Here is a 27183-nt window from a genome sequence, read left to right on the forward strand (position 1 = left end):
TTCTGCAGCCTCAATCCTCGAGTATTATTAAACAAAAAAGGCAGATTGTCCGAGGCCATCCATGCTTCACAACGCCACCTATAAAATAAAACGTACTATCAATTAAAGGAAGGCCAGGAAACATAAGCTTTCATTAACTTTTTATTTCATGAATATCCTCACTTTCTTGCATCTCCCGATCACAACAGAATCTTCTGCAAAGTGCATGGCCTACAGTAAATTATATATACTGATCGGCCTCTCCGCAAACCATGATAATCCTTAAAAACAACTTTGAAGGTTACCTCAGCAGCATGACTTGTTGATTCTAATGTACTGGGATGTTATTTCTGCGTAACTGACCAAAATTGCTACAGTAAATGCAAAATATTTTGTGGTCATCTACGAACAAGTAATCGTTATAGGATACAAGCTTGCACACAAAGGAAAATGAAATAACAGTTTTTTTCATGCTTAAACTGAGACTTGTTAAGGAGCCAGGACATGGACCACATGAAACCATTAACATTTTGTTAAGTTGTAAATAAGCAGTTAATTACTGCACTAAATGATGACTGGGCAGGGAGGCTTAAGCCCTCATTCAAAGTATTACCAAATTTAAGTTTGAGCAATTAAAGAGTAAATATAATTGCTGGCAAACCAATCCTGTAACTCTCTGGCCAGATAACCTGTCACCAAATGTTATGGAAATGCCCCTCTGTATGAGTGTAAGGTATAGGCAGGTCATCATGGGACTAGGTTTTATTTCTTCTGCTGAAAGCACTGGTGGCAGCAGAGCTGCAAAACGGACACTACATAATTTTCAGAATCTTAAGTACAACACATTAGAAAGAAAATAACTGGCTTCAACAAGCTACTGTTGGATTGTTAGAAAGCAGGGAAGACAAGAGTCTTGTATTAATTCCATTGGTTTTGTCGAGATTGGCACTGTGTCACAATGAATACATCCATGTATTACAATAAAGGAATTAATACTAAAGTGTTCAAATATTGTGCAACACAGAATATCATGCATCAGAAACTCCGCTCTATTCTTCTTTTGGAAAACAGTCTTCTTGTCAACGACCATTTCAGGGGTGCGGATGATTGACATGTCACCGTTTGACTATTAGTAATAGGGGACATCTTAGTAGCATGCTTCAACTTTCATCTTACCATCTCAAACAATAACTTATACTGCTTTAAAACTCTTGGACATCATTCGTCTGTTTATCTATTTTCAAGCACAACATTGGTTAAAACACAACGTTAAGGCACAAAAAAGCAGAATGACAGAAAACAATCTTAGTTTCGAGCAGAGTAGGAAAGTAGATATCTTTTCAGTGCTTTTAGGCAGAACTTAGACTCAGTTTCTACAAAACATTACGTAAAAGGGAGACAGATTCTCAAGACTGAATGAAAATTGTTTACAATTTTTGGTATGAGAAAAGTTACTGCATGTGATTTCTAAAAAAAAAAAAATAGTATTTCATATGCTTTACACTGCTTACCAGGTAGAGCTCCACTTTAAGAACCATTAATACCCACACTAAATATTTACAGTTTCTGCAGAAAGACTAAAGAAATCTTCCTACTAGAAGCTTTAAAAATCACTTTGCATTGGACGAATATTGACATCCGTGAACTCAATGAAAGGTCTGTGGCACAGGTTACATGATAATGAGTCATGGTGTTCAAACCCCTACAGACCAAAACGTCAGCATTGCTGTGGTTAAGGGCCCGAGCTTTCCTGCAAAGCATCTGGTTTGGAATCTAAAAGCGGAGGAAATTCTAGTTTTTCACAAATAGTCTCTGTTGTGGGTAAAAACTGGGCGATCTCATTGGGCTCCGTGAACAACGGAGGCGGCACGTTACTCAAGCTGCTTATTTTGCTTTCTTTGGATGTATATTCCCTTAGCATGAACTTCTTCGAGGTATCATAGTACAAACGTGTGTCGTTCATCCGGATGAGAACACCGTCGATACGGAGAAAGAATCTCAGGAGCAAGAAAAGGCTGGAGGGCATTACACGAATCTTCACACTGAGGCTAGAAACTCCATGGTCGTGGAGCTCATCTTCAAACAGAAGAACTTCTTCGAAAAATATTATCTGCTCTCTAGCTTTTAATTTTTCAGTATCTATGCGCTCTGCTGTAGGGACAACACTTAACGTTACTGTATCCCCCAGTAACGTTCCCTTGTAGTCTGTGGTGTATGTCCAGTCGTAAGGTTTCACAATTTCTTTGGAGTGCTCCGATTCGGACCTACTTTCCTGCCACTCTTCGGCACAAGCCACTTTCAACATACCTTGATTCTTGTTGACACATTTAAGCGCATCAATGGCATTGAACTCTAATCCAAAACCGCTTTCGTGTTTAAGTCTTAAGACGTTGTCCCCAAACATCATCTCAGGAAGGCAGGGCATGTGCATTTCCTCAGCCAGCTTTTCAACATCAGCTGATTTCATTATGTGTGTCTTCTCTGCAGTCACTTTCCATGGTCCAAAGGTGAAATCCTGCTTGCTGCTTTTAAAACCGTGGATCATCATGTCTAATTGAAATCAATGCACTGAAAAATGAAAAAATAGTAGTGAGCAGACCCGCCACTGTATAATGCTCCATATACAACTTTTTTTAATGCAGCATTGTAAATAAGGCTCACAAAAATATTTTGTTACAAGCAGAAATGGATTTCCATACTCCATTTGGAGAAAATAAAGGTTTTACCCAATTCAAAAAACTAAAATGAAACTCTCTGCTCATTCTTACAAATGTTAACTCTTACATCAATTTAAATGTTTTCCTTAAAATATGCACGTTTTCCACCTACACACATTTGGAGATGCTTCTCAGAAAGACAGACAAAACCAATAGGCCTGGCTTTAATGTGCTTATGCATGCAAACTGCATTTGCGCATACCTGTTTCTTTAGTACGTTGGACATACTGACTTCGCCAATGCTTTTTTTTTTTTTGCTTTATAATTCAATTGACACAGTAAGCGCCATAGAAGAAATGGAGGTGAAGGTTCTATATCTGTACTTCCACAACACTTTCCCATATTACCTTTTTTTTGCTCCTAGTGCAGTAAAGACCGTATAAATTCATACTGGGAAATAAGCCCGACCATTGGCCACCTGCTACCATCGGAGGGAGGCCTGTTGCTACTGTAACCATAACGTGCAGGGGAAGGGGGGTGTGGGCGCACAGAAAAACGCCCCTGGTCGTAACCCGTGGCTTAGAACATCACCAAAGTGTTATCTGTCAGGGAGCTTTATGCGAAAAGGTTAATTACCAGTGTTTACACATTTCCTTTTAGTGAACATAAAGAACGACACCTGCAGCACAGGGTCACGGGACTTGTATCTTAAAACCGCTACATATATCGCCTTTGAAGATAACAAGGTCCCTTTACCCGATGTGCTAAACCTCCTTTCAAGCACTTTAATAGTAATAACTGCACGCATCAGTTAAATAAATGCCTCATAACTCTTTACTTCAGGTCACCGGTACGTTAGGTCTCGCCTACACAGCATGCATGCGCTACTTAGGAGGACCTTTAGCCGTCGTTCTGCTCTTTTTGGAAGCACATACTCCTGCTTGTGGCGGCATTCACCTTGCGGGAGCGCGCCACAAGCATGAGTATGTGCTTCCAAAAAGTGCAAACAGCTGCTGCTTAGCGCGCGTGTTCGGAAGCATTCCCAGGGCGTCTCTTCTATTCTGTGCACTCCCCCCACCCCTCCCACTTGTCAAAAGAGATGTGTTGAAGAGGAGTCGTTTTGTAAATAGAAGCACCGCATGCAGCACTAGAAAGGATGGACACTGCGCTGGCTGTGTTTGAAGGGGTTTGTTGTTTGTCTGAACTCTGGGACGTTGTCAATAGTCGGGGCACACGTGCCAGTCAGGGGCTGCGGCGGGGAGGTATGCTCAGTTTTCATTGTCACTTGGAGGCATTTTCGGGAATCCAAGGCATGTCCCCCTGAGACAGTGCATGGTTCGGGGCCTCTTCACATGCCCCGTGCTGGCTGCGGTCGGTTCTCTACTGCTGGCTCTTTGCTCTGCTGTGATTTTTTTTTTTTTAAACCCGCACATCTAGGCGTTCACATCGCTGTCTGTGCTGCTGGCAGCTTGGTTTCTGTTCCTTTTTTTTCCCCTTTCGAGTGTCAGCACTGATGTTGAGAGCAGTGCTTGCTTGTTCTTAAACTCTTGTTTACAGTCGTATTGTTTTCTGTTTTCAACGCGGGCCGTGATTTCAATGAGCTATTGCAGTTACTTTGGAGGTTGGTGTTGCGTTCTGAATTTTTTAACCTGATGACAGCAGTGGTTTGTCGCAGTGACTTCTTTTTCCAAGGCTGCCGGTACTTTCTCTTCCTCTGGCAGTGTGACTGTTGAACATAAACTTATTTATGCTTTTGAAGGCAGAAGTCAAGCCCACTAATGCGGACTTCGCAATTTTTCTTTTTAGTGGTGGAGCGGAGATAGCAGCGTGCAAGTGAACCAGTGCACTCACTCACAGTGGTGGCTCAGAGATGGGGGCGGGGAAGCGGTGTCATTTGGTATCCGTCCAGAGTGTATGGATCTGAGGGTCTCCAAGTAATAAGCGGTTCTATTCACTAGATGTTTTTCAACATACCAAATCTTTCAATTACTTGGAGACGCACTTGCTGTAACTAAGATTAGCAAAATCAAACACTTTCCAGTGAGTGGAAACAAGATACATCGATACTCTACATTAAATGCTGATGTAATGAATAGTATATTGCACTCTGTGAGTGGGTGTGTGTATCCATCTATCTAGATAGATGGATAGGTGGATAGACAGACAGGGTGCAGCGTGTAATAGGACATTCATTGCCATTGCTGAGTGTGGAATGACTCCTCGATGTCGCCGAAAGCACAAAGCAATCGCCATCTCTCCACCCCCAAAGATCTCAACGGCTCTCACTTGCCCTCGCCATCACAATGCTCGCCAGACATGGCTTTCCTACTGCAGAACTTCCGACGTGACTGGAAGTGCGCGAGTAGGAAATCTGCCAGTTCAATTGCTCCTGGGACGAGTGCATGTGAAAGGATGCGTAAATCTGCAGCTGAAACGGTGCAAAATATGGATTTGGCTGTTTAAAGGTGCTTGTTTGAGCTGCATTTCTGGCACCAAACAAGTTTCACAGGTCCCCTTCTTCATATTGCATTATGGGACATGTAGTTTCAAGTGTAGCACGACGTAACCAATACAAAACCATGAAAAACGGCGCCCGAAAAACTCCGATGGAAATAACAATTGCCGAGTTGCTAAAAATGTGTCAATCTTATGACAAAACATGATGTTGATAGCTTTTAAAGTATGTGCAAGTTTTGTTTTCTGCACGTTGTATGTAGCGAAAACGTGCTTTACTTGAGCACCAGAATGAATTACTCAAGATCAGATCTTTTCTCTAGGCACGGAGATATTAAATGATTTGCTCTGAATGACAACATGTTGAGCTGACGCCATGATTCAAATCTGGTCAGGTTCGGCTTTTGTGTTGGTGGTGCAATCTCTTGGTTGGCTGCCTTCACAGACGAGTCTTTAGGAAGTCCCTCGTTCTCTGCTCTGGGGTTCATGCTTTGGAATTGGGAAATGGAGGTTCTGGGAGGGAGGGCATGTCAGCATCTGAATGGTGTTAAATAGGCCCTAGCACAATCTGGATAGAGGCGAAGGGACACTAAAGAAACTGGTCGTATAGGGGAAGGAGTTTGATTTAGCCTTTGGGTGTGGGCTCTGAGAGGATGGCACAGTCCAGAGCAGACAGAACTGAGGTTTAGGCAGTTTGTCATGGCCGATGCAGGCAGTTTCAGCTGGCACAAGCAGAGACGTATGAGGCAAGCAGACTGCATTTGAGGTAGCCTGAGTTAAGCAGAAAGGTATGGGGGAAGCAGAAAGAGGTGCACCTAAGTCAGGAGCAGTTTCAAACGAGGCGAACAATTGCAGATGGAGGAGATAAGATCACATTTTTGGACAGGAACCGGAGGCAGTGAGGAAGCTGGTTGCTTGAGCGCCATCTGCACTAGCTCTAGGCAAACTATTTAAACAGTTAACTCGAATTTCGTGAACAATCAAGGTCATCACTGCTCTTCGATAGAAGAGCATACACTCGTACTTTGCGGATTTAAAGGAAGTTACAGGCATGCTGTGTGTTCGTGAAGTGTGTTGCAGCTTACAAAGGGCCTCAGTCTGAGTGTTGAAGTAACTAAACTCCCACTTCACCATCCCTTCCTCTCTATCCAACTCCCCATTTTACTCTGTCTTCTCCACTATCGGTTTGGTTCACTTTCTTTCATTCTTTTGGTCTCTTTCTCTCTCACAGCATTATCTCTTAAATATTTACCCACCTCTGCCTCTTACATTATTTCATCTCGCTGTTCCTCCCCTCCATCTTTCTCTTTACCCCGCCGTTTTCCTTTCTCTCCCTCCTCCCCTCATATTCTCTCCTAACTCCAAAATTCCATCTCTATATTTTTGTTTCTTGGTCATTCATTCTCCCTCTGTCTTTCTCTCCCGCTCACTAATTCTCTTACTCCCAATTTCTGTCTCTCTCATTTCAATATTTATTGGGATACTTTCCACACAAACTCTCTTGGACCAGAATCGGTCTTGGAATTTGGTGCACAGACCCTATGCTGTAACTTGAATTGTCCCGGTTGCCCCCATATGATCCAGACTCTCCTTGGGTTACAAAAGTTTATGTTCCCTTTGGGCATACAGTGAATAGCCATGTGTGAAGAGTGTACAGTGGGGGTTTAGCTTCCCTTGAAAAACAAGCATTGGCATAGCCAATAGGTCTCGCCTTTGGGACCGTATATGTGTTTAGCCATGGAACAGTTGATGTTGTTGCACCAAGGATATTATGCTGCATAACTAAATACTTATAAGTTCCCAAAGGCGAGACCTATTGGCTATGCCAATGCTTGTTTTTTATCTTCCTTAATATGTCAGCACCACTTCACTGCAAAAACCTTTAATTACACCAAGAACCACAGCTTCCCTCCTCAGATTCACTAGACAAGATTGAACCTAATCCTGAGGAAGGTGTTAAGAATTTCAAGATACACCGAAACGCGTCGACACATGGACTAAATATAATATTGTTTTTATGAATTGTGTATTGTATGTATTGGTAGACTATATACAAAGAAATAAGTACATGAAGAATAAAGTGATAGTTGGATTACAATACTATGTGGAGAAGTAAAATATCTAATAAGAATGTCATTTTGCACTGTATTTAATGAATATGTACTTATTCCAAAATTGCTAAGCTTCTATGAAAATTTGTGACTACAGACTTCGTGCATACATTGTACCTAAATAGTTTTTTAAACAAAATATATTGTTTTAACTGTCATTCAAAGCTTATCATTAGATCTAATAATAGTGGAATAAAGAATTTTTGATTAAAATCACTATGTGTATTGACAATTCGTGTTTGAGGAGAAAAACTTGTTTTGGTTCAGTGTAAACTAATATTTTAAATAATAGTGAACCTTGACACATAGGGGAAACTTTTTTTTGTACAGTACAATACTACCTGGTCCCTTCTGGTCCTACCAGGGTAACTCTCATATTTTGAGATTGCAGAGACTTGAACCAGGTTCCATAGATTTGAGATCAACCGCCCTAGCCGTTAGGCCACATCATTTCCCCAACGCTTGTTATCCCTGATCAGGTGTGGAAGCGCTTTTCGGCGAGTAGTAAGCTACTCGGGAACCCAAACAGGGCATCATTGACATTTTAATTCCGCCCACTTCAGTCTGCTCTTTCACATGGAGAACAACTGCATGCCAAAAATACCTCCCACCAGTACAAGGAAACACTATTGCAGTTTGTGCTTTTCAAGACAAACACGTTTTGCAAAAAAAATTAGAAAATAAAAACAAGCAAAGAAACAAACAACAAAAAAGGCCGCATCTTTTTGTAGGCCTGCATACACCTCCACCATCCATGCGAACAATTTGGGAAGGTGCAGAGGGTGAAGCAACATGGAGTATGGGTAGGAGAGAAGCAACAAGAGGGAGAGAAACACGAAAGAGCAACGTTAAGTGCAGTGGCGGAAGAATACGGGTGAGAGAGGAACACGAGATTAGGTGGGGCAGATAAGCACATGGTCAGAGAGGGGACGCTTTGGCCAGCATCTTTTCTGCTAACATGCATTTTGCCAACTGAATTGCTCGTAATACCTTCTTAAAATAAAAACACAGGAAAATCAAAATGAATTAAAGTTGATAGGACAGCATTGCTGCAGATCCCTTTTTATTTTCTCAGTTTTGGGGACAAGAATACCCCCTATATGTTATATGGCACATTACGGTGTCCTGAGAGTCTGAATGCCTGTGTATCTGGCTTATTTTAGCCCTGTCACCTTAACCTAATTGTGTGTGCAGAGGTCTAGGCATATCGCCAGCTATGCAAAGTCCAAGACCAGTCATATAACCAAAGTTTACCCTTATAGTGGACCCAGGACCACTGTCCCTGTCCTTGGTAAAGCCCATGAACAAGTGGTGGCAGTATACCATGGCTTTACAATAGTGTGAATAGACCATTTTATCCTAGGCACAGAGTGCAGCGTACAGGCCCTTCTCGTGTAAAGTTCCACTGTTCTGTGAGTACCCAGAACCTTACACCAGCCTCCTGTGTCAATGAGTGCATGTAGCACATGTGCAGAAGTAGGACTCAGCATAAATCTTAGCTCTGAAGTCAGTGCCGTCCATTGTGAATGTCATGGAGGACGAGGACAACTTCCCCAGACAGTGGAAGTCTATTGCCAGCACTTCTGTGGCTGGAGAATAGAGGTCCATAGAGTGAAGTGAGCAGGAAGAAGTCAATGCTACCTTTGGAAATTCCACAAAAACTTTTGTTAGCAAGGGGCTGCCGATTAGTTCATCCTGCCATTTGGTTTATGGAAGGGGTAAAGGTTGGGACTCTAGATTCTGTGGTGCTAGGTGAGGAAACTTCAAAGTCAGGCCTCTCTTTGTCCGTCCCCAATTAATGCTTCAGAGAGGCTGATGACAGCTAGGTGCAGAAACCTTATATTTCATTGTACCAGTGTTGAGGGTGCCCCAGTTTACCGACAATCCCGGTGCTACCTGCTGTAAGAAGCCTCACTCCACACAAATACTTTCTGGCGTGCACCCTGGCAAAAATACAGGAAAAGGGAACCATCCCAAAACAGGTCAGATGTTTGAAACAGTGGACCCACATCACCTGTCTAGAAGTTGTACATACAAGTAGGAATTAAACCACTGCACCTTGTTCCAGTATCAAGGCCTTCACGACTAAGGAAGGGAGTGCTTCACCGAGTACTTGAAGGACTGTGTGTGTGACCAAGACTGGTGTCGGCCTGACAGCCTGTCTCCCAAAGGTGAGAAGACATCACCTGAAGTCTGCACTTTCTGCTGGAAGAGCAGAGAGTCTACCTAGTGCCTAGAAGCCTGCCTGCAGAATGAGGAAAGAAGTCTGCCATTCCCTTCAGGTGGAACACTGTCCAGGAGTAGCAGATCAGTATGTTCCCAGTACTGAGGTTCACGCAGAGAACGTACACTGCAGGAAAGCAAATCAAGGAGTGACCTCTGCTGCAAAGTGTCCATCTATACTCTCAGAAAGGACTTGGTGGGAGCAGGGACTGTAAAGGCCTCATCATGGCTGCAACTGCTGTGGTAACTGGGTCTGCACATTTGGGGCTGCAAGTGGTTTGGTGAGTGTGCTGACCCAATCCAGGGTGCAACTGCTGTGGTGACTACATCAACTCGATCAAGGATGCAACAGCTGTGTTGACTGCAATGGCCCAACTGGGGCTTTAACTCCTGTATTGACTAACTGCACAGTTGGGGCTAGTACCTAGTGTGGCGTCATACAAGTTGCCCAGTCAGGTTTAGGTCCATTTCCTTGGCAAGATGGGCAGCAACAGCTAGGTCTGCACCTGCACACAAGCAACGGGGCCACCACTCACCACTGACCTTAGCTAAGGGCTGTGAGCACCCAAGTACAGCTGTGCCCGGTCTCATCAGTAGCCCCTCTATCACTGTAATTCTTTATCTGCAAGACAGCAAGGCCACTAGAACTGCAAAGGATAAGCGTGAAAGGCTAACTTGTTACTCATCACATTGGAGATAATTCACATCAGAGTTAAGAACTGTTGAAACACATGAACGGAGTTGGCCATTGAAAAAAAGCAAGAAGTAGATTCATGCTTTTGCTGTAATTGCTCGCGGTTGTGCGGGTAAACTTATTAAGGGTCACCCGGGGAGGAGTGGTGGCAATTGCATGAGGGCAATTAATGGGTGAAGAACTCCAAGGGAGAATTCAAACCAGGATCACTGCCCTGTATTACATTTTATTTTGTTTTTACTACTTTTGTGAGATGAAGAATAACTTTCTTTTGTAAAAAGTCAAACACTGGGCTGTATAGCTATTCTGTATATTTGACTGTTGAGTTCTGAGCTCCTGCGCCACACCTCCCCAAGAAGCCTGTGACTGCTTGCCCTCACTATTTTGAGTCAAATGCGAAATGGGTTGCACTTGGTGCTGTTTCCAGAGCCTAGCAGGACAGGCCTTACGCCACGTCACTATTGGCAAACTAACTAGCTCCACCTCCACAGCCGGGGCGCAGTAGTCCCGACATGCCTTACACAAAACGGGAAGAAATGGAAGGAAACTGCATTTAGAGGCTTATAATTTAAAAGAGCAAAAACGGCATTACACATGTAATGACTCCCAACAAAAGCCACAGAGATTGTCATGGTAGACTATGAAATGTTTCTCCAACAACGTTCGGGGTCGACTCCCTTGCGACCAGAGAGTGGCAACGTTGGCGAAATAGCACAGGCGATAGGGAACCTCCAACCAGGCAAAGCCCTGGGCCCTAATGGGAAACCCATTGAGTTATATAAATTAAACCCAGATAAACTTGCCCCTCATCTCAAAGCCATGTTCGAGGAAAGTAGAAAACGGGGTCAACTCCCTCGCGACCAGAGAGTGGCAACGTTGGTCACCATTCACAAGGAAGGAAAACTAAGGGATATTTGATGTGGGGATACATTTTTGGCTTGCATCTGCCCCCAATTTTTAGGTCTGGCCTGCAAAAAGGCTTTACTTTTTCTTCTACCTCCGTAGTGCTTCTTTTCTCTCACCCGCCTCCTCCCTCCATGATTCATTGTCTGCCTTCCCTTTTCCAGCCTGACCTTTCTGTGTCCCCTGAAGTACTTTCCCACGTGCCGGTTTTTTCTAAGTTATGCTATGCTTCAGAAAATCATGTAACTATGTTATACTGTTTCCCTTTCTATGTTATGCGACGCTCCAGAAACCGAGGTAACTATGTAACAATGTTCTGAAACAATGTCCTACCTCATGTAAAGCGCTCTGATACCTCCGGGTCTAGCCAGCCCTATATAAAAAAATTCAAATAAAATAAATGGACTTCACATGAGAACATGTGAAAATTGATGCCCATAAATCATTCATAAACTGTTCCAATCTCTTCCCCTATCCTGGCTCCAGGTACCTCTTAAATGTATGCCTACACAAAAATAGCTGCTTCTCCTAAAGCACTGCAGATAATGGGCACTGTGAAACTTTCGCTGTAAATATTACAGATCAGGAGACTTTGAAAGTTTTTTTTTTATTTTACTGCTTAGAGCTTTCTCTATTTGGCCCCATCACCGGACTTCACGCTAAAGCAACACGATTACCCAACCAGCACTAGAGAAGCTGCAGACACCGCTACTACAATTTGTTGAAGACAGACTACTATTTATCAGTTCTTGCAACATATTCTGTGGACAATGCTTTAATGAACAGAATATTGTCATTTGCTCATCACAGTAGTTCCTAGGCCAACTCTGGGGAAGAGGGGGAGACAGACGGCTGCCTTTATCACACTTTTGAAGCCAATTTTACCCAGACTATGTTTCACTCAGAGGATAGACCATTCAGCAACACTGAAAATGTACACAATATGTACCCCTGTGGGCATGCTATACCGCTCAGTACCTCAGTTAAACTCAATTTTCTGCTCTGGATAGGCACCAGTTGTCAGCACCTCAACTGCATGTTTTTTGCCAACAAAATATAGTGAGCATATAAGGAAACTCTCATGTGACCATTTAGATCCATACCTCTTAAAAACCAAAGGACTTGCCTCTTTGGAGGCTTCTCCTTGGAAACCTTTTCACTCTGGCACTTCGCACATCACACACAAGAAGACTATCTCCTCTGTAAAGCAAGTCTTGCCACAACTTGGCCATAGTCATATGCAGAACACAAAACAGCATTCCCTCACCAGGCTCTGGAAATCTGTTAGAGACTCCTCTCCTTCCAGTCATGTTAAGGGGCTGCTTGTGAAGCAGTACTGACACACTGACTCTAGACATCAATACCAACATTCTATTTGGATTCAACTCGCAAAAGTGAAAAACAGTTGTAAACAGAATTAACAGATTGGGTTGAGGGGGAGCTTCTCAAACAACACTTGAAGTACACACCACTGAACGTCATGACATCTGGGCTTCAGAGGAACAGTTTTACTAGGCAGCACATACACACACAAAAAAGGGTATCACACTAATGTTACAGATTCATGCTTCTTCCTGCAAAACAATCTAAAGAGCTGTTTATCAGAGAAGAACAGAGTGTTTGCAACAAAAAAAAACCACAACAAACACTGAAATTTACCAGTTGTGGTTAACTATAACTTGCACCATTTGCGGCTGGTGCCAGGTCAAAGGGGAGAGTGAGGAACAAAACATTAAACAAATGATTTAATGCCCGCTGCATTGCTGCTCTTCTGGCTCCACTGTAGGCACAGGCTCTAAGACTGTCCTGCGGCCAATCCCAACGCTGCTCTCATGCATGAGAGCAGCATCAGGATTGGCCTGAACCGCCTGGATTTGCACTCCCAGAGTGACCGAGAGCCTGTGCCCGCAGTCTCCAACCCAGCAACGCAGCTGGATTTGGGGACCGCTTCGGTGCGCATGTCAGTTTGGCCTTCCTGAGACAGCCGGCCAAACCCACACACACACTGACAATAGTGCACCTGTATGATTATCTTCGTTCAATGAGTATCCTGGAAGTGGGATACTTAACTTACTTCGGTTGTGCTTTGTGTGCAACGACATTCTATATGTAACTATTCATTTTAGTGTTACAATTTTTTGGCCTCAACTTTCAAATGGTACAGACAAAAAGGCCTTAAATTTGGGCAACCGATTTCTTCTTTCTATACAGAAATCTGGCACTGTGGATATGAAGATAGAGCCTTCTGCACTGATTAAGCAAAAGTCTGGAATGCTTTATCGGAAGTAGTGAGCAAGTCCTCTTTAAACTGTGTCACTGGAGTTAGGCCCACAGATTCACTCATTCACAGTTCTACTGCTGTGGCCTTAACTCACCCCTTGGCCTACATCGGGTTGATGTGGATGGATTGCTGTGCACTGCATGAATGATGCATCTGTGCTGGGTGTGTGTGTGCCTGGGAAGGGTGCAGTATAGGGAAAATTCAGCATATGCATGTTAAAATGTATGTGCTGGGCGTATGTGTGCCTGTGAGTGGTACAATACATGATGGGTGTGGTGCTGTGCAATGCATGTACAAGAAGTACGAGTATGAGCGCCTGTGAGTTGTACAGAACATGAAATATACAGTGTATGTATGTTAAACGCATGTGCTGAGTGTATGCGTGCCTGTAAATCGTACAATACGTGGCGGGCGCCGGGTTCCATTTTGGGAGACCCAGAGCTTCATGGTGAAACATGGAGAGGAGGAAGAGTAATCCCACCAGACTAATTTGTGTATGGCTGCAGTCCTGTAAGATGGGTAGGACACACTGGAGAGGGGGGGGGAGCCAGACTTCTCACCAACTCTTCAAAGGTTGCATTCAGAGAGGCCACATAGAAGAGGCCTGGGCACATTTTAGGAAGGAGATGTGGCTGATAAAGCATAGGGCGGAGGCCCTAGGCTAATCTTTTGATACAAATATAACATTGGCTGACGTTGAGGTGTAAACTCTATTCACTCCCATGGTCTGTGTTGTGGGGGTATCAGCTTTTGAGTAGCTCCTGCTGTGACAACAGAGGGAGTGAGAACTTCAAAAAGAACAGACACCCAACAAGAACTTCAAAGACTTAAGAGTAAATCACAGGTGGTGTCTGTAAATGGACTATAAGAAGGGGAGCTTGAGACCTCATGCAGTCAGATTACCTGTGTGAGGAGGTGAAGTTCTACAAGACTTCTGCCAGTGACAAGGGTTGGGGGCAAGGCCTGCTAGGATCCCTGCTGGGTGAGGAGACATCACTCAGAGAATCCAAGACCACCTGCCCTGGAGCACTATTGCCTGCCTACTTGCCATGACCACTGGGCCCTGTGAGGAAGAGGAGTGTTGGAGGGAGCGAGGCCCAGTGGGGTCCCAGTCGAGTGGACTCCCTTTACGAGGCGTGAGGAGCCAGCTGCTGAATCTATTGGATCGTTGCCCGTGTGCAGGACAAAGAGGTGACCCTTCTATGCCACTTCTTCATGCGGTACAATAAAGTCCAAACATGGAGTTTTAATTGCGGTTTCTAGGAGTACTAAATACAGGGCTTCGTGGAAGTGGCATGCAGTTTTCATAATACATGCACGTCATTGAGAAGACACTTCAGATTAGCAAGGGCTAGGGTAATATGTTCAGAATCTAGGACTGCTCTAAGCAGGGTCAGCATATTTTGGGGAAGTCAGGTGAAAAGGGCCAACCAGTAATCAAGAAAGAAAATTACAAGAGCATCTACGGCTAATGTTAAGTCTTGTGCAAATAGTACAGCTTGTAAGCGTTTAAGCTTCTGGTGTTTAGGAATTGTAGATTCATCTATGGCTTGGATATGCTCATTGTGGCGGGGGCATTTTGCAGACATCAGATTTCAAATGAATGCTAGTATTCTAAAAGATTTCAAGCCAGATATGTCTGCTGTTTCAACTAAATTTGAGGGAGACAGTGCAGGTCTGATAATGGAATTTGATTCAGAGCTCAACTGATAAATTTGGGTGACATCAGTATTCTAGTACACACAATATGCCCAGATTTTTATGGTCTTCAGCTGAATCAACGTAAATATTGAACAGAATGGGTGTCATTACACAGAACCAAGGCCAGCCAGATGGCACTGGAATCACAGATGGACTAGAATATTTTTATTTCACAAGTACGAAGCAGATAATACTCTCATAGTCCATTAGGATGAGAAGGCAATGGTGGCCTTCACTAAAATACAGAGTATGTTATCGAATAACATGTGTTGCCGATTCTATGTCACAGGCACCCAGACCTCAAATAAGACCAATGAGTGTTGCTGATTCTATTTCACAGGCACCCAGCCCTCGAATAAGACCAAACACCAAAGCAATAAAAGGAATGCTTGAAATAATCTCAGCTTCTGGATATCCATCAGGGCCATATTCCAGTCTATCTTTGTGACCTGGCAATTCGGAATGGACTGTTTCTACTGGATAAGGACTAACAGTGATTTAAATACGGCTTGTTCCTTTAGGAGGAGAAATGGTTGGCAAATAGCAGATAAACTTGAATACTGGTCCAAGCAATTACCAGTAGCTCAGACTCATTTGGGCATTCCAACCATCACTTTTTAGCTTCATTTGAACACTCTAATAAGTTAATTAGCCTGTACTTTTATTTTAATAGGAATACAACTCATTTTTGGAGTCATCGATTACATGAAATGAGAGCCAGAGATGGAAAGGTACTCCTCAAACAGTGGTCTCCAAGATCCGGTTTTTAGGTCTCGGAACGTGATTCAATGTTCATCCTCCTGTCCTTTCACTATCAATTAGCCTGGTCATGTGGCCTTGCAGTTCTAAATATCACTATGCATGCAGCAGCTCACTATTCCCTCCTATTGTTGTTTTTCTCCTCAGCGTTGCAGAATTACATTGAATGACTTTCGGGCAAAGCAGAGTAGGCCATATCCAACCAGCTCGATGTGGCAGTTGCAATGGAATGGTGCAAATTTCTAGTCAATCACTGTTCTATCCCCTTACTACACAGTTCCCCCAAGTCTCCAAAGAGTTTTCTAATTAACAAATTTCTTCAAATATTTTTAACTTTAGTGTCTTGTTTTTGGTTATGGTGCTCTATAGCAACAAGAAACTTAAGTCAACGAGCATTCTATACATATCAAATAACAAACATACTATTTATCCCGAGAGTGGCAAAGGAGTGGAGTAAGAAATCAGGAGGGATATACACTGCATGAAGTATAGGGAACTAACCAATAATAGTAGAGTTCCTGTCACTGCCCCTAGAGCAGTGTTCTTCAATCTGTGGGGCACGCCCCCCAGGGAGTGCGCGCCACCATTCCAGGGGGGCGCGCACTCCACAGGAAAATCTGATGGCTGATATTCGGCCGTAACGGAGGTTTTGAAAACAGCGGGATGGCAACCCTCACACCTTCAGCCCTTGATGAGCTGTTAAGAGGTGCTTGAAGGTGACTGAGAGGGAGGGGGCTGCAGCTTCAGGCGCAGGGGCATCTATTCAGATGCAAACAGCCCTGAATGCGTCTCTGCAATTTAGAGGGGCCTCACACATTCCCTTTCTGCCCAGGGCCCCAAAGATCCTAGAACCGGCCCTGATTACCCCGAGGCAGCACGTGGTTCTCTTTACAGAGCTTAATTACTGTCACTAAATTGTAAGCAAACCTCGGTTCTGCAAACATGCAGTCTATAATTGGAATAAAATAAACAAATGGCACAATCGCACCCACACTGATTAAACAAAGTATGGAGGACAATCAGTTAAATCAGTTATCTTGGAGTATCTCCTTTAAGTACTGTAAATCACAGTGGGGGATGGCAAAACTAACATTTTGGAAAGAGAGACTGTCTTCTCGTTGTCTTGTCCAGGAGGGGGTGAGGAGCCCTACCCCTCCCTGGAATACTTGAAAACTGCATGCCCACCCCTGTGCCCACCCTGGTGGATCCTGTCCAAGTCCTGGAGTGGCTCCTGTAGCGAGGGTGAAGTTCTTGATGGGCCTCTTCTCAAAAAGGCTCAGCTCAAAATTAATATGAAAAGGTGGGCGAGTGAGTAAGTGAAGGGATGGGTGGATGGCTGGATGAATTAGTGAAAGGGTGAATGGATGAATGAAAGATTGAATAGATGGAGAATGAGAGAGGATGGATGGATTGATGAGTGAGTGGAAGGATGGATGAGAGAAAAGGTAAATAGCTGAATGTATGGGTAAAAGGGTGGGTGGATGAGTGAACGGGTGGATGAGTGAACGGGTGGATGAGTGAACGGGTGGATGAGTGAACGGGTGGATGAGTGAACGGGTGGATGAGTGAACGGGTGGATGAGTGAACGGGTGGATGAGTGAACGGGTGGATGAGTGAACGGGTGGATGAGTGAACGGGTGGATGAGTGAACGGGTGGATGAGTGAACGGGTGGATGAGTGAACGGGTGGATGAGTGAAAAGGTGGATGAGTGAAAAGGTGGATGAGTGAAAAGGTGGATGAGTGAAAAGGTGGATGAGTGAAAAGGTGGAGGAGTGAAAAGGTGGAGGAGTGAAAAGGTGGAGGAGTGAAAAGGTGGAGGAGTGAAAAGGTGGATGAGTGAAAAGGTGGATGAGTGAAAAGGTGGATGAGTGAAAAGGTGGATGAGTGAAAAGGTGGATGAGTGAAAAGGTGGATGAGTGAAAAGGTGGATGGATTGATGAATTGATAAGTGCAAGGGTGAATGGATGTAAGGATGAGTGAAAGGGTGTATGTAAGGATGGATGAGTAAGTGAAAGGGAGGGTAGATGGACAAAAGGATGAATAGATGAGTGAAGGAGTGAAAGGATAGATGGATGAGAGAAAGGATGGATGAGTGATAGAGTCAATGGATGGATTAATGAGTGGATGAGTAGATGGATGGATGGATGGATGGATGGAAGGATGGCTAAGTGAAAGGGTCGAGGAAAAGGGAGGATGGATGGATGACAAAGGGTGGATGGGTGGAAGGATGAGTGACTGGGTGGATGGATGAGTAAGTGAAAGGATGGCTGGATGGGTGAAAGGGTTAATGGCTGGATGGATGAGTGAATGGATGGGTAGAAGAGTGAATGGATGAGTGTACAGATGGATAGGGTGAAAGGGTGGATGGATGGATGATGGATGAGTGAAAGGATGGATGAAGGAATGGTTGAGTGAAATGATAGATGGAAGGATACGTGATGGATAGGTTTGCAAATGGTTGAATATGTTTGGATTTGGCTGGGCTTACTTATATACTATGGCGTGACCTCCTCTGATGTGTTTGTAAAACGTACCTATTGTCCTGAAGTTTTGTCCTGAATTTTGACATTCTGTCCTGAATTTTTACACTCACCGTTGGCAGTAGCAAAAATCCATCCACAGATTGACCGTCTCTGTGGTGAAAAACAGGCACACCCGTCACATTAATGTTGGTGGTGTTATCAATCTGTCATGTGTAAAACAAAGCATCCTAGTAAAAACAATTTGCACACATTTTATCTTGGAACATTTTGTTTGTTTTGAGCTGTGTAATAAGCCTGTCATTAACCACACCCACTCACAAATCTACAGTTCACTAAACTCCCATTGTGTTGAACATTATTTGCCGGATATGGCCCGGGATATGCGGGTGGCAGTCAATTATGTAGTGTACAAGATTCCAGAAATTTCTGTCAGGTGGTGGGGGGGGCACGACATTTCAAAAAATTCAGTTGGGGGGGCTCAACCTACAAAAGTTTGAAGACCTCTACCCTAGAGGAAAGTAATTACTCCAACTTTTTGGGGGGGAAAAAAGACTATACCTCAAAGAGCGTGTTTAGAGGCCTATAGATTAGAACGTGCTTACTTTGAGATTTTATGGAACGGTCAGGATCAAACTCTGCAACACATTTTATGAATATCCTGAGGGCAAACTAAATCTGGATTACCATTCTATTGATCGTTTGCTATATCCACCTGCTTGGACATTTCTGACCCATGCTCCAAGAAAGTCCCACTTTCATTTACCTCTGTACTTATGCACCCTCCTTGTTGGCTGTATCTGCGCAGACTTTTGTAGGCATTAGCTGATCTTTTATTCAAAGTGTTTACCTCTTAGACCATTGTACATAAATCTGCATTCACTAGTATCAAAGGTCTGCAATCTTTCTATGGTACTGGGTTAAATTATGCTTTATGAACCTTTTAAGGTCTGGACTAAGAGACATATTTAGCTGTTGTGCCAGCTTCGTATAATTAAAGAATAATGAATACAAATATATTAATATGTAGAGGAACTTTGTGCCAGCTCATTTTATCAACTGGTCTGTTCAACGGTCATAGACTGGGTCGGCCCATAACATGTGCGAGCTAGGCACACGCCCAAAGTGCTGACCTCCAGAGGGGAGCTAGAGTTTCCCTGTGACTTGTGTCCAAAGAGAAGTGTGTTTAAACACTTTTCTAAAGGCATCTGGCACCCTTGTCTGCTTTTTCTTAGTTTACATGCCACTCCTTAATCTTGCCCCCTCAACATTCTCCTACTCCTCCCAAACCTTTCAATACATAGACAGCTAATGAGCGTAAGTGGGAGTGGCGTGCTAAATTCCGATTCACCCAGAGGGCTCTAGGGGCAAAGGCCAGTTCTGGTCATAATTATAATTTTTCTTCGGCTCTCCACAGCTAACAGCATGCGCTGGTCTGGCGAGACATTTTGTGAGGGCTCTAAAAAGTGCTACCATGGCCATCCTAGAGCTACAGTGCATGTGTGCGGGCGCGCGCCCCGCGCTTGATCGCGATTACTTTTACTTTCGCGGCCGCTTTGATGTTTGATGGCGATCACTTTCGCGGCCGCTTTGATGTTCTCCGTAAGCCAATGCTGCACTCGCGGCTTCAGCTATGTTGATGCCCTTTGACCTCATGCTAAAAACACGCCTCAGTTGCAAGGGGAAGCGACGCTTGGCTTCAGACTCTCTGAGTGCAGCAAACACTGGGCCTGGCCGCACAGGCTGCTTGTGCACAAGTCTTCGTTTTCTTTTCACCCCTGCCCTTCTTGTCTGTGTCACCATGCGTGACTGCGTCATAACTTGAGCCCACGCAGTAATATAGAGGTTATTGCTGGAATCCAATGCTCAATATTGAAGGATTTCCTGTGTGTCCCCTCTTCTGTTTCAAAATGCACAATTAGTGAAATGTAGGGAAATGTTGCTCTTTCCTCCTTGTAGTACGACTGACAGTGCATGCCTAGAAATACCTGCAAAACATAAGTAAATAATCACAGGTGTCGTGATTAACTAATAGCGCTCATTTGAGGTTTCGTTTACAGTGGATTTGAAAAGTATAAAATTACCAAAATTATTATTTTGCTTGCTTCCCTCTGTTTGCCTGTACCGACGTTCACACATGCAGGGAAGCGTTTTTGTGAGCCAGGGGGTTGTTTTTGTGTTTTGGTCAAAATTGAGGCATGTTCATAAAGGTCACAAATTATATTTACTGTAAAATACTTGCTGAGTTTATTTAAATAATCTTTGCTGCTGACGCTTCACATGGCACCGCATGTTCTTATGTATCCAAGTGCATTTTGTCTTCACCTCACAAGATGCTTGTTAACTGCCTAGCATGTCAGAACACCACCCGAAATAGTTTTTTTTGTAAACGTGTTAAGAAAAATATTCACATCTACAATGCCAGTAGTTCTAACTCTCATTTTCTAGATGATCACTCCACTGGAAACAAAATAACATAAGTAAACAAGCATTGGCATAGCCAGTAGGTCTCGCCTTTGGGACCTTATAAGTGTTTAGACATGCAAAAATTGATGTTGTTGCACCAAGGATATTGTGCTACATAACTAAATACTTATAAGGTCCCAAAAGCGAGACCTATTGGCTATGCCAATGCTTGTTTTACTTTCTAATGAGATTTCACACGCACGCTTGTTCTGAGTTTCCGCTCTCTCTGCATTCCGTAGGCACAGCTGTGGGATGAAAGTGTCCCAGAGTGGCTCGCACACTCCTCGCTGAATAAATAACAGTATTAAGGTGTGTGTTTGAAGGCGGAGTGACAGAAGAAAGTTACGTGGGCACCTCAGGAGTTATACTGTAATACGCTGTAATTTATTCTGCCATTATTTGCATGCAGCATTTCTAGATACTACAGCGGCAGGCCGTGCATTTGCCTCCATAGGTAAAGAAAAAGCTACCCGGGGGTATTATAGGCAGTCGTACCACGGATGCTAAACTGGGATCGCATCATCACAAGTAAGAACTCAAAAACCTATTCTGCAATGAATGGTCACGTGGCTTGCTCACTGGCAGCCGCAAATTAATTAACGTTAGAAAATCCCAATACAGGACTACGGGGGCCTGTCATCGTCTTTGCAAGGTGTCTCTTCTAGCACAGCGTGTCCCCAGCATCCACTGCTCCTTTTGGTTCAGAAGAGACGTGTCTAAATTATGCTGCAAAAAGGGAGACTGCCAACATTTTGTTTCAGAGCAACCTGTCAGAAGTGGCGTATCCGACACTGTTGTCTGGTTGTCAGAGAGTTGAAGCCCAGGGCAACCCCTGTTTATTCAGAAATCTCCAACATTTGCTTCAAAGGCCTTGTCAGAATTATTATTAGGTGCAAATACTAATTAAATACTCACAGTCACATACATAATAAAACGGTTCGCAGAGTTTGCGCTATTCCTTATTACCCCTTTATGGGTAGTTATGCGGAAATCTAGCCGCTTGCGAACCGAATCAAAAATGTGGATATTCTAAGTTTAATTTTGGAACTAGCATATGTCCTCTGGGGGTCTGCTTGGTTCATGCTGTGTGCAAGTCTATGGCCTGACTCCTGCATATTCATCGCCCTGAGTTGCAGGCAGGGCACAAGTCCTAAACAAGCATTGAAAATGCAATAGGTCTCACCTCGGATTAAGTTAAAGTCATTTGCTTTGCTAAAGGTATTGTATAGCAAAGCAAATGGCTTTAACTTAATGAAAGGCAAGACCTATTGCATTTTTAATGCTCGTTAGGTCTTGCATTCGCTGTCTGTTGCAAGATCTGAGACGTATTGTTAGCTTATAGGGGCCTTCAAGCCCACCCATTATTTAACACTGGTTGGCATCATTGTAGCTCTCATTTACTTGCTTATTTATTAGCGTGTGTGGGATTTCCTTAGTTTTCTTGCGTTTGTCTCTCCCCTGAAGCATGGACGCATTACTGTGTCCTTACATAACTCACTTTTTCAAGGTACTACTTTTTTAAGCACTCAAGTTTTCCATCTGCCTCCCTGATGTGCGTCTCTTCCCCTTCCCATGCTGCTCTCACCTGTGAACTTCTCCCCACCATACCTCCAAAATTAGCTCACTCTTATGTGCACCCTCGACCCGTGTGCTTCTACCACGTCCAGCTCCCTACTGCCCTCTCGCCAATTTGCTTTTCTTCCCTGCCCTCTACATTGTTCACCAGTTCTCTCCCTCACCAAACCTTTTCTCTTGCTTTCAACCCCATGTTGCTTCAGTTGCCACCAGCCCACATGTGGCTTTCCTCAACCCGCTTTTGCCTTATGCTGCTCCCCAACCCCCTTCAAAAAAATAAATGCGTTTGCTCTTTTTACTTGCGGATTCGAAATGCAAAAGATGCTTCATTTAGTGATGCACTCGCCTACAAAATAAGACAATAGGCTTTTTTCTTATTTAGCTATGCTAATTAAGAAAATAGCTAAGTGGTAGTGACAAAACCAACAGGGCGCCCCAAAGTCCAGACCTATTGGTTTTTACCAGGGCTTGCTTAAAGAGTGGTTTGAAAGGTGCAGCCTTATTGCACTACAGTAGGGCACCGTTGTAAGAAAGTGGCTCTGTATATACAGTTCCCAAATAGGTACAATGTGTACTGAGTCCACAGTCCCCAGAGGTTTGGCAGAGGCTAAAGTTAGATATAACCTTACTCTCTAAAGTGGTAGCTTGGTCGAGCAGTAAGGCAGTATCAGAGGACAGAGTAAAGCATTTGTTGTACACACTCAGTCAGCAAATGGTCTCACACACTCAAGAACTGAACTCTAGGTCAATGGTTTTTGTATAAAAATATGTAGTCGTTTTATTTTAGAACCAACAGTAGGTATCAAAATATACTTTCTCAGATTGAGATGCTTTAGACAAATACTTTTCAATAGGCAATAGACTTTTGAATATAATAGTTACAGTGGTTGCAATAGGCAACACAATTCAAACACAATAATCCATTGAGCTCAATGGGAATTTCAAGTTAAATGCCATTAGTTACTTTAAGGATTACTTTTCTAACCACAGGACTGGATCCTGGATTCAGTCCTGGGACATTTCCTGTAAACAATTGAGTAAAAGCGTTTTGGTTACAGTAGTGCTTTTTAAGCAATATTTTGGTATTTTAAAAGTTGACACTTAAAAACTCACAGAATCATCAATGTTATCCTAAGGGAGGAAATTCACTTAGCAGGTAAGTGGGGTTATTGTTACTTTTTCTAACTCAGTGTTGGATCCTGGATCCAGCACTGGTGCATCACCTGTACACAGTTGAAAGAATGTGTTTTGGTTATACGTGAGATTTTTAACTAATATTTGCAAGTTTGCAAAATCGACACTTAGAAACTTTTTCAGCCAAAACCAGGCAATGTTATCCTAAGGAAGGAAATTCAAATTATAGGTAAAGTATGTTCTCGTTACTTTTGTAACCCAGTGCAGGGCTCCTAGGTTCAGCACTGGGACATTATCTAAAACAGGTAAGTAATTATGTTTTCACAGTTGGTGCGATTTTTAAAGAATATTTGTAGTTTGCAAAAATCGACAGAAGAAAAACAGTCAATGGTTTCCTATGAGAGAAAATTGAGTTAGCGATAAGTATGGTTGTAATTACTTTTCAGGGTCAGTGCTGGGCACCAAGATCCAGCACTGGGATCTCTCCTGATAGCAGGTGAGTATTTTCGTTACTCGGTTGATTTTAGGTGAATATTTTAAAGTTTAGAAACTCCACACTTAGAAGAATTTCCAAGTGAAACCAGTCAATGTTACCCTATGGTAGAAAATAAAGTTATCGGCTTTTGGGTAAGTACTCGACTGGCTGAGTTAAGGTTCTGGGCATAGACTACCAGGGTCAGGTAGGTACAGTTCTTACACCCTCAGCGGCACAGGGGCAGCCGGGTGCAGTGAGTTAGGCCCAATGTTATCCTATAGGAGGCAGGGGGCCCTTGGTTGGTGGCTATTGGCTAGCAGGCCACGCGGCTGTGGGAGCTGGGCTCCTGGTCACTTGCTCAGGGCAAATGGGGAAGTAGAGTAGAGTAGAGATTGCACTGCCAGGGGCACTCGGGCGGCTGGGTGCAGGGTGCTTTTAAGCCATCGGGCGTTCAATGGATTGGAATGGAGAGGCTCAAAAACAAACAAAGACTGCAAGCTCGGGGACTAAGATTCTTCAGGTGTGACCACCACTTCGAGAGGTAAGTTGGGTAGTTGGAGGCTAGGTAGGCACCCAGGAGTTGGACAGTGGGGGCCGCAGAGCACCGGGGTGCATTTTGGTGTCAGGAAATCTTACCCTATGCTGGTCGCAGTTGGAGGGGTCCCTGGTTCTGAGGCTGCAGGCATAGTCGGGAGAGTCGAGGTGGGTCCTTGGGTGCTGGATTCAGGGTCACAGTCGCAGGGGGGACATCCTAGGGGTCATTGTCCACTCCAGCACAGGCCAGGCTTGGCGGGTGAAGAGTGTGCAGAGTTTGCAGTTCCTGGCTGATGCCAGGGGTCAGTTACTTGCTTTGAGCAGTACCACTGGTCGTGGGAGTCCCAGTTGCTTAGAGTCACAAAGTAGGCATGTCCTCAGGGGTTTGTGAGGTTGCTGGCCACTGGAGATGCCGGGGTTTAGCAGGAGCAGGTTCGAGGGTCGACAGGCCGGTAGGGCTGGGGCCAAAGCAGTTGGTGTCTTCCTCTTGTTAGCAGCTGCACGGCGGGTCTTCTTGTTTCTTGATCTTCTTTGCTGTTTCGGAATCTGGATCTGAGGAAGGTTGGCTCAGGGTGCCCCGAAATACTAAATTTAGGGGCGTTACAGGTAGGTAAAGGGCAGAGACCACTGGGTCCCTGCCCTGGGGTGGATACACCCCCTATCCTGCCACTCTCCTGTGGGAGGGGGGCAGTAGCCTAGACCTGATTGAGCAGGGCTTCCCATCTTCAAGATGGCGAGAGCCCGAAGATGTGCTTTACCTCGCCTCCCCTACCTGAGGGGTGGTGTTGGCAGAGGCTGGCACACCCGCTTTCCTTCCTTGGGGTTTCCAGCCAGTCTTCCCGCCAGAGTGGGGGTCAGAACCGCTAGGGGCCAGTTGCTGAGTACAGCAAGTGGCCTGGAGAAGCTCACAAAGGCGGCATGCCTTTGAAGCTTCCCCTGCCCATCCTGGGGGAGGAGACCTAGCACCTCACCCAGGATGTGCATTGTTGCAGGCCCAGGAGAGTGGATGGCTCTCTACCCAGGGGTCCAGCAACATGTCTGCTGTGTGGCAGCCTAGGCAGCCCCTCAGACAAGACGTGGATTGTATGTTAGGTTCAGGGGTCATCTCTAAGATGCCCTCTGTCGTGCATTGTACATTAAATCCCACACTGGCATCAGTGCGGGTTTAATGTGCTGAGAAGTTTGATACCAAACTTTTCAGTCTTCAGTGTTGCCATCATGGTGCTGTGGAGTTCGTGTTGATGATCTCCCAGCACCATATACTCTTAGATGGCAGCACTGCACTTACAGTGCCCAGGAACGGACCTGGGTACTGTAGGGGCACAGGGCTCATGCACCTGTACCCACACCACTGGCATAGGGCACCCAGCTAGTGGGATGATTGATGTATGCCAGGGCAGTGTGTGTTGTGGGCATGGCGCACCATGTTGACTCTTTGTTTTGTTCTGCACACAGACACTCAGCCAGTAAGGGCAGTGTGTGTGTGTGTATCAGGGTACAGGGCCTCTAAGGGTGGCACATTAAGTGCTGCAGCCCTTAGGGGCCTTCCCTGGTCACAAGGCCCAGGGTACCTAGTGTACCATTTACCAGGGGCTGACATGTGGCCAGGGATGCCAATTGGGTTAAGGTTTCAGCACAGTTTTAGGGAAGGAACATAGGCCCTGGGCACCTGATTGGCAGGAGCCCAGGGCACACTCAGTCAAAGTAAATCAGCAATTCAGCAAAAAGTGGGAGCATACCATACAAGAAAGATGGCACTTTCTCACATTTTGGGAGAGGGGCTTTTATATAGCTAGGCAGTCTGCGAGCACAGTCGGTGCTAGACACTTAGCTAGAAGCAGCGGGATAATAAAATGAGTAATTGGCGCTTCGTGACTTGGCAGCCTTAATCTGCGCTTGCTGTAGTTTTCTCAAAGAAATACTAAAATCGGATTAAACATCCCAGATGGCGCGCTGTCCGTTTTAACATTACAGTGAATTTTGCTGCCGCCTGGTTTTAAGGTAATTGGAAGTATACCCTATGCAAGGATCTAAGCGGGTCAACAGGCAGATAACAGAACACAGGTCAGCCAGAGGACAATGTCATGCAATCCTGTTTTACACAAAAACCATAGACCTGTGATAATCTTACATGGTTTGGAATCATGAGAAAAAGATTAACCTAAAAAATTGTAACATAAGCATTATAACCTCAACTAAGGATCGATATGTGGGCTAATTCGCTTGTGGTCAAGCCTCAGGAAAGACCAACACTAAAATGTTTTCAGGAACACGTTCTACGTGCTTTTAAATGAAACCCGTGCCTCGAGGAATGACCAGTGCATGACAAATATAGGACCAGAATCATCTCTCGCCGATTGGGCTTTAACTCGCCATTTTCTGCCTTTCACCCAGCGCTCTGTAGTAAGCGGAAGAATATTTGTTGATACAAAAAATTAACATGAAAAGAACGTGACATTTGTAGTGGGCGAAATGCAGAACAAAATATTTCCAACTACCGAGTTCAACCATCCTTCTGCCCAAATACCGATGCCGGAGGAACTCAAAACAATACACTAAACTAAAAATCCAGTGTCACAAAAATTACGAGAGAATGGCCGTCTTTGATGATCACTGACCGCTACTCGAAGAGGCTGATGATAAATCCAGCGCTTCGTTGGTTTTCCGTTATCAATTTTTCCGCGCACAAGTCACCATTGCTTATAAACGAAATACTTCCGGTTCGCATAACAGCCAATCCCGTTGCTAAATAGATT

General features: G+C 44.3%; 1 protein-coding gene across 1 annotated transcript; it reads right to left on the minus strand.

Moving 5' to 3' along the window:
* Positions 1–128: 128 nt before the first annotated feature.
* TIPRL (TOR signaling pathway regulator) lies at positions 129–27183 on the minus strand. Its single transcript, XM_085637438.1, has 2 exons — positions 27046–27183; positions 129–2547 (listed from the first exon to the last, which is right to left on the minus strand). The coding sequence occupies exon 2, from the start codon at positions 2525–2527 to the stop codon at positions 1712–1714; it is 816 nt and encodes a 271-aa protein (XP_085493564.1). The 5' UTR covers positions 2528–2547; positions 27046–27183; the 3' UTR covers positions 129–1711.

The sequence above is a fragment of the Triturus cristatus genome, chromosome 12 (assembly GCF_964204655.1).
Source record: "Triturus cristatus chromosome 12, aTriCri1.1, whole genome shotgun sequence".
In the NCBI taxonomy this organism is placed as follows: Eukaryota; Metazoa; Chordata; class Amphibia; order Caudata; family Salamandridae; genus Triturus; species Triturus cristatus.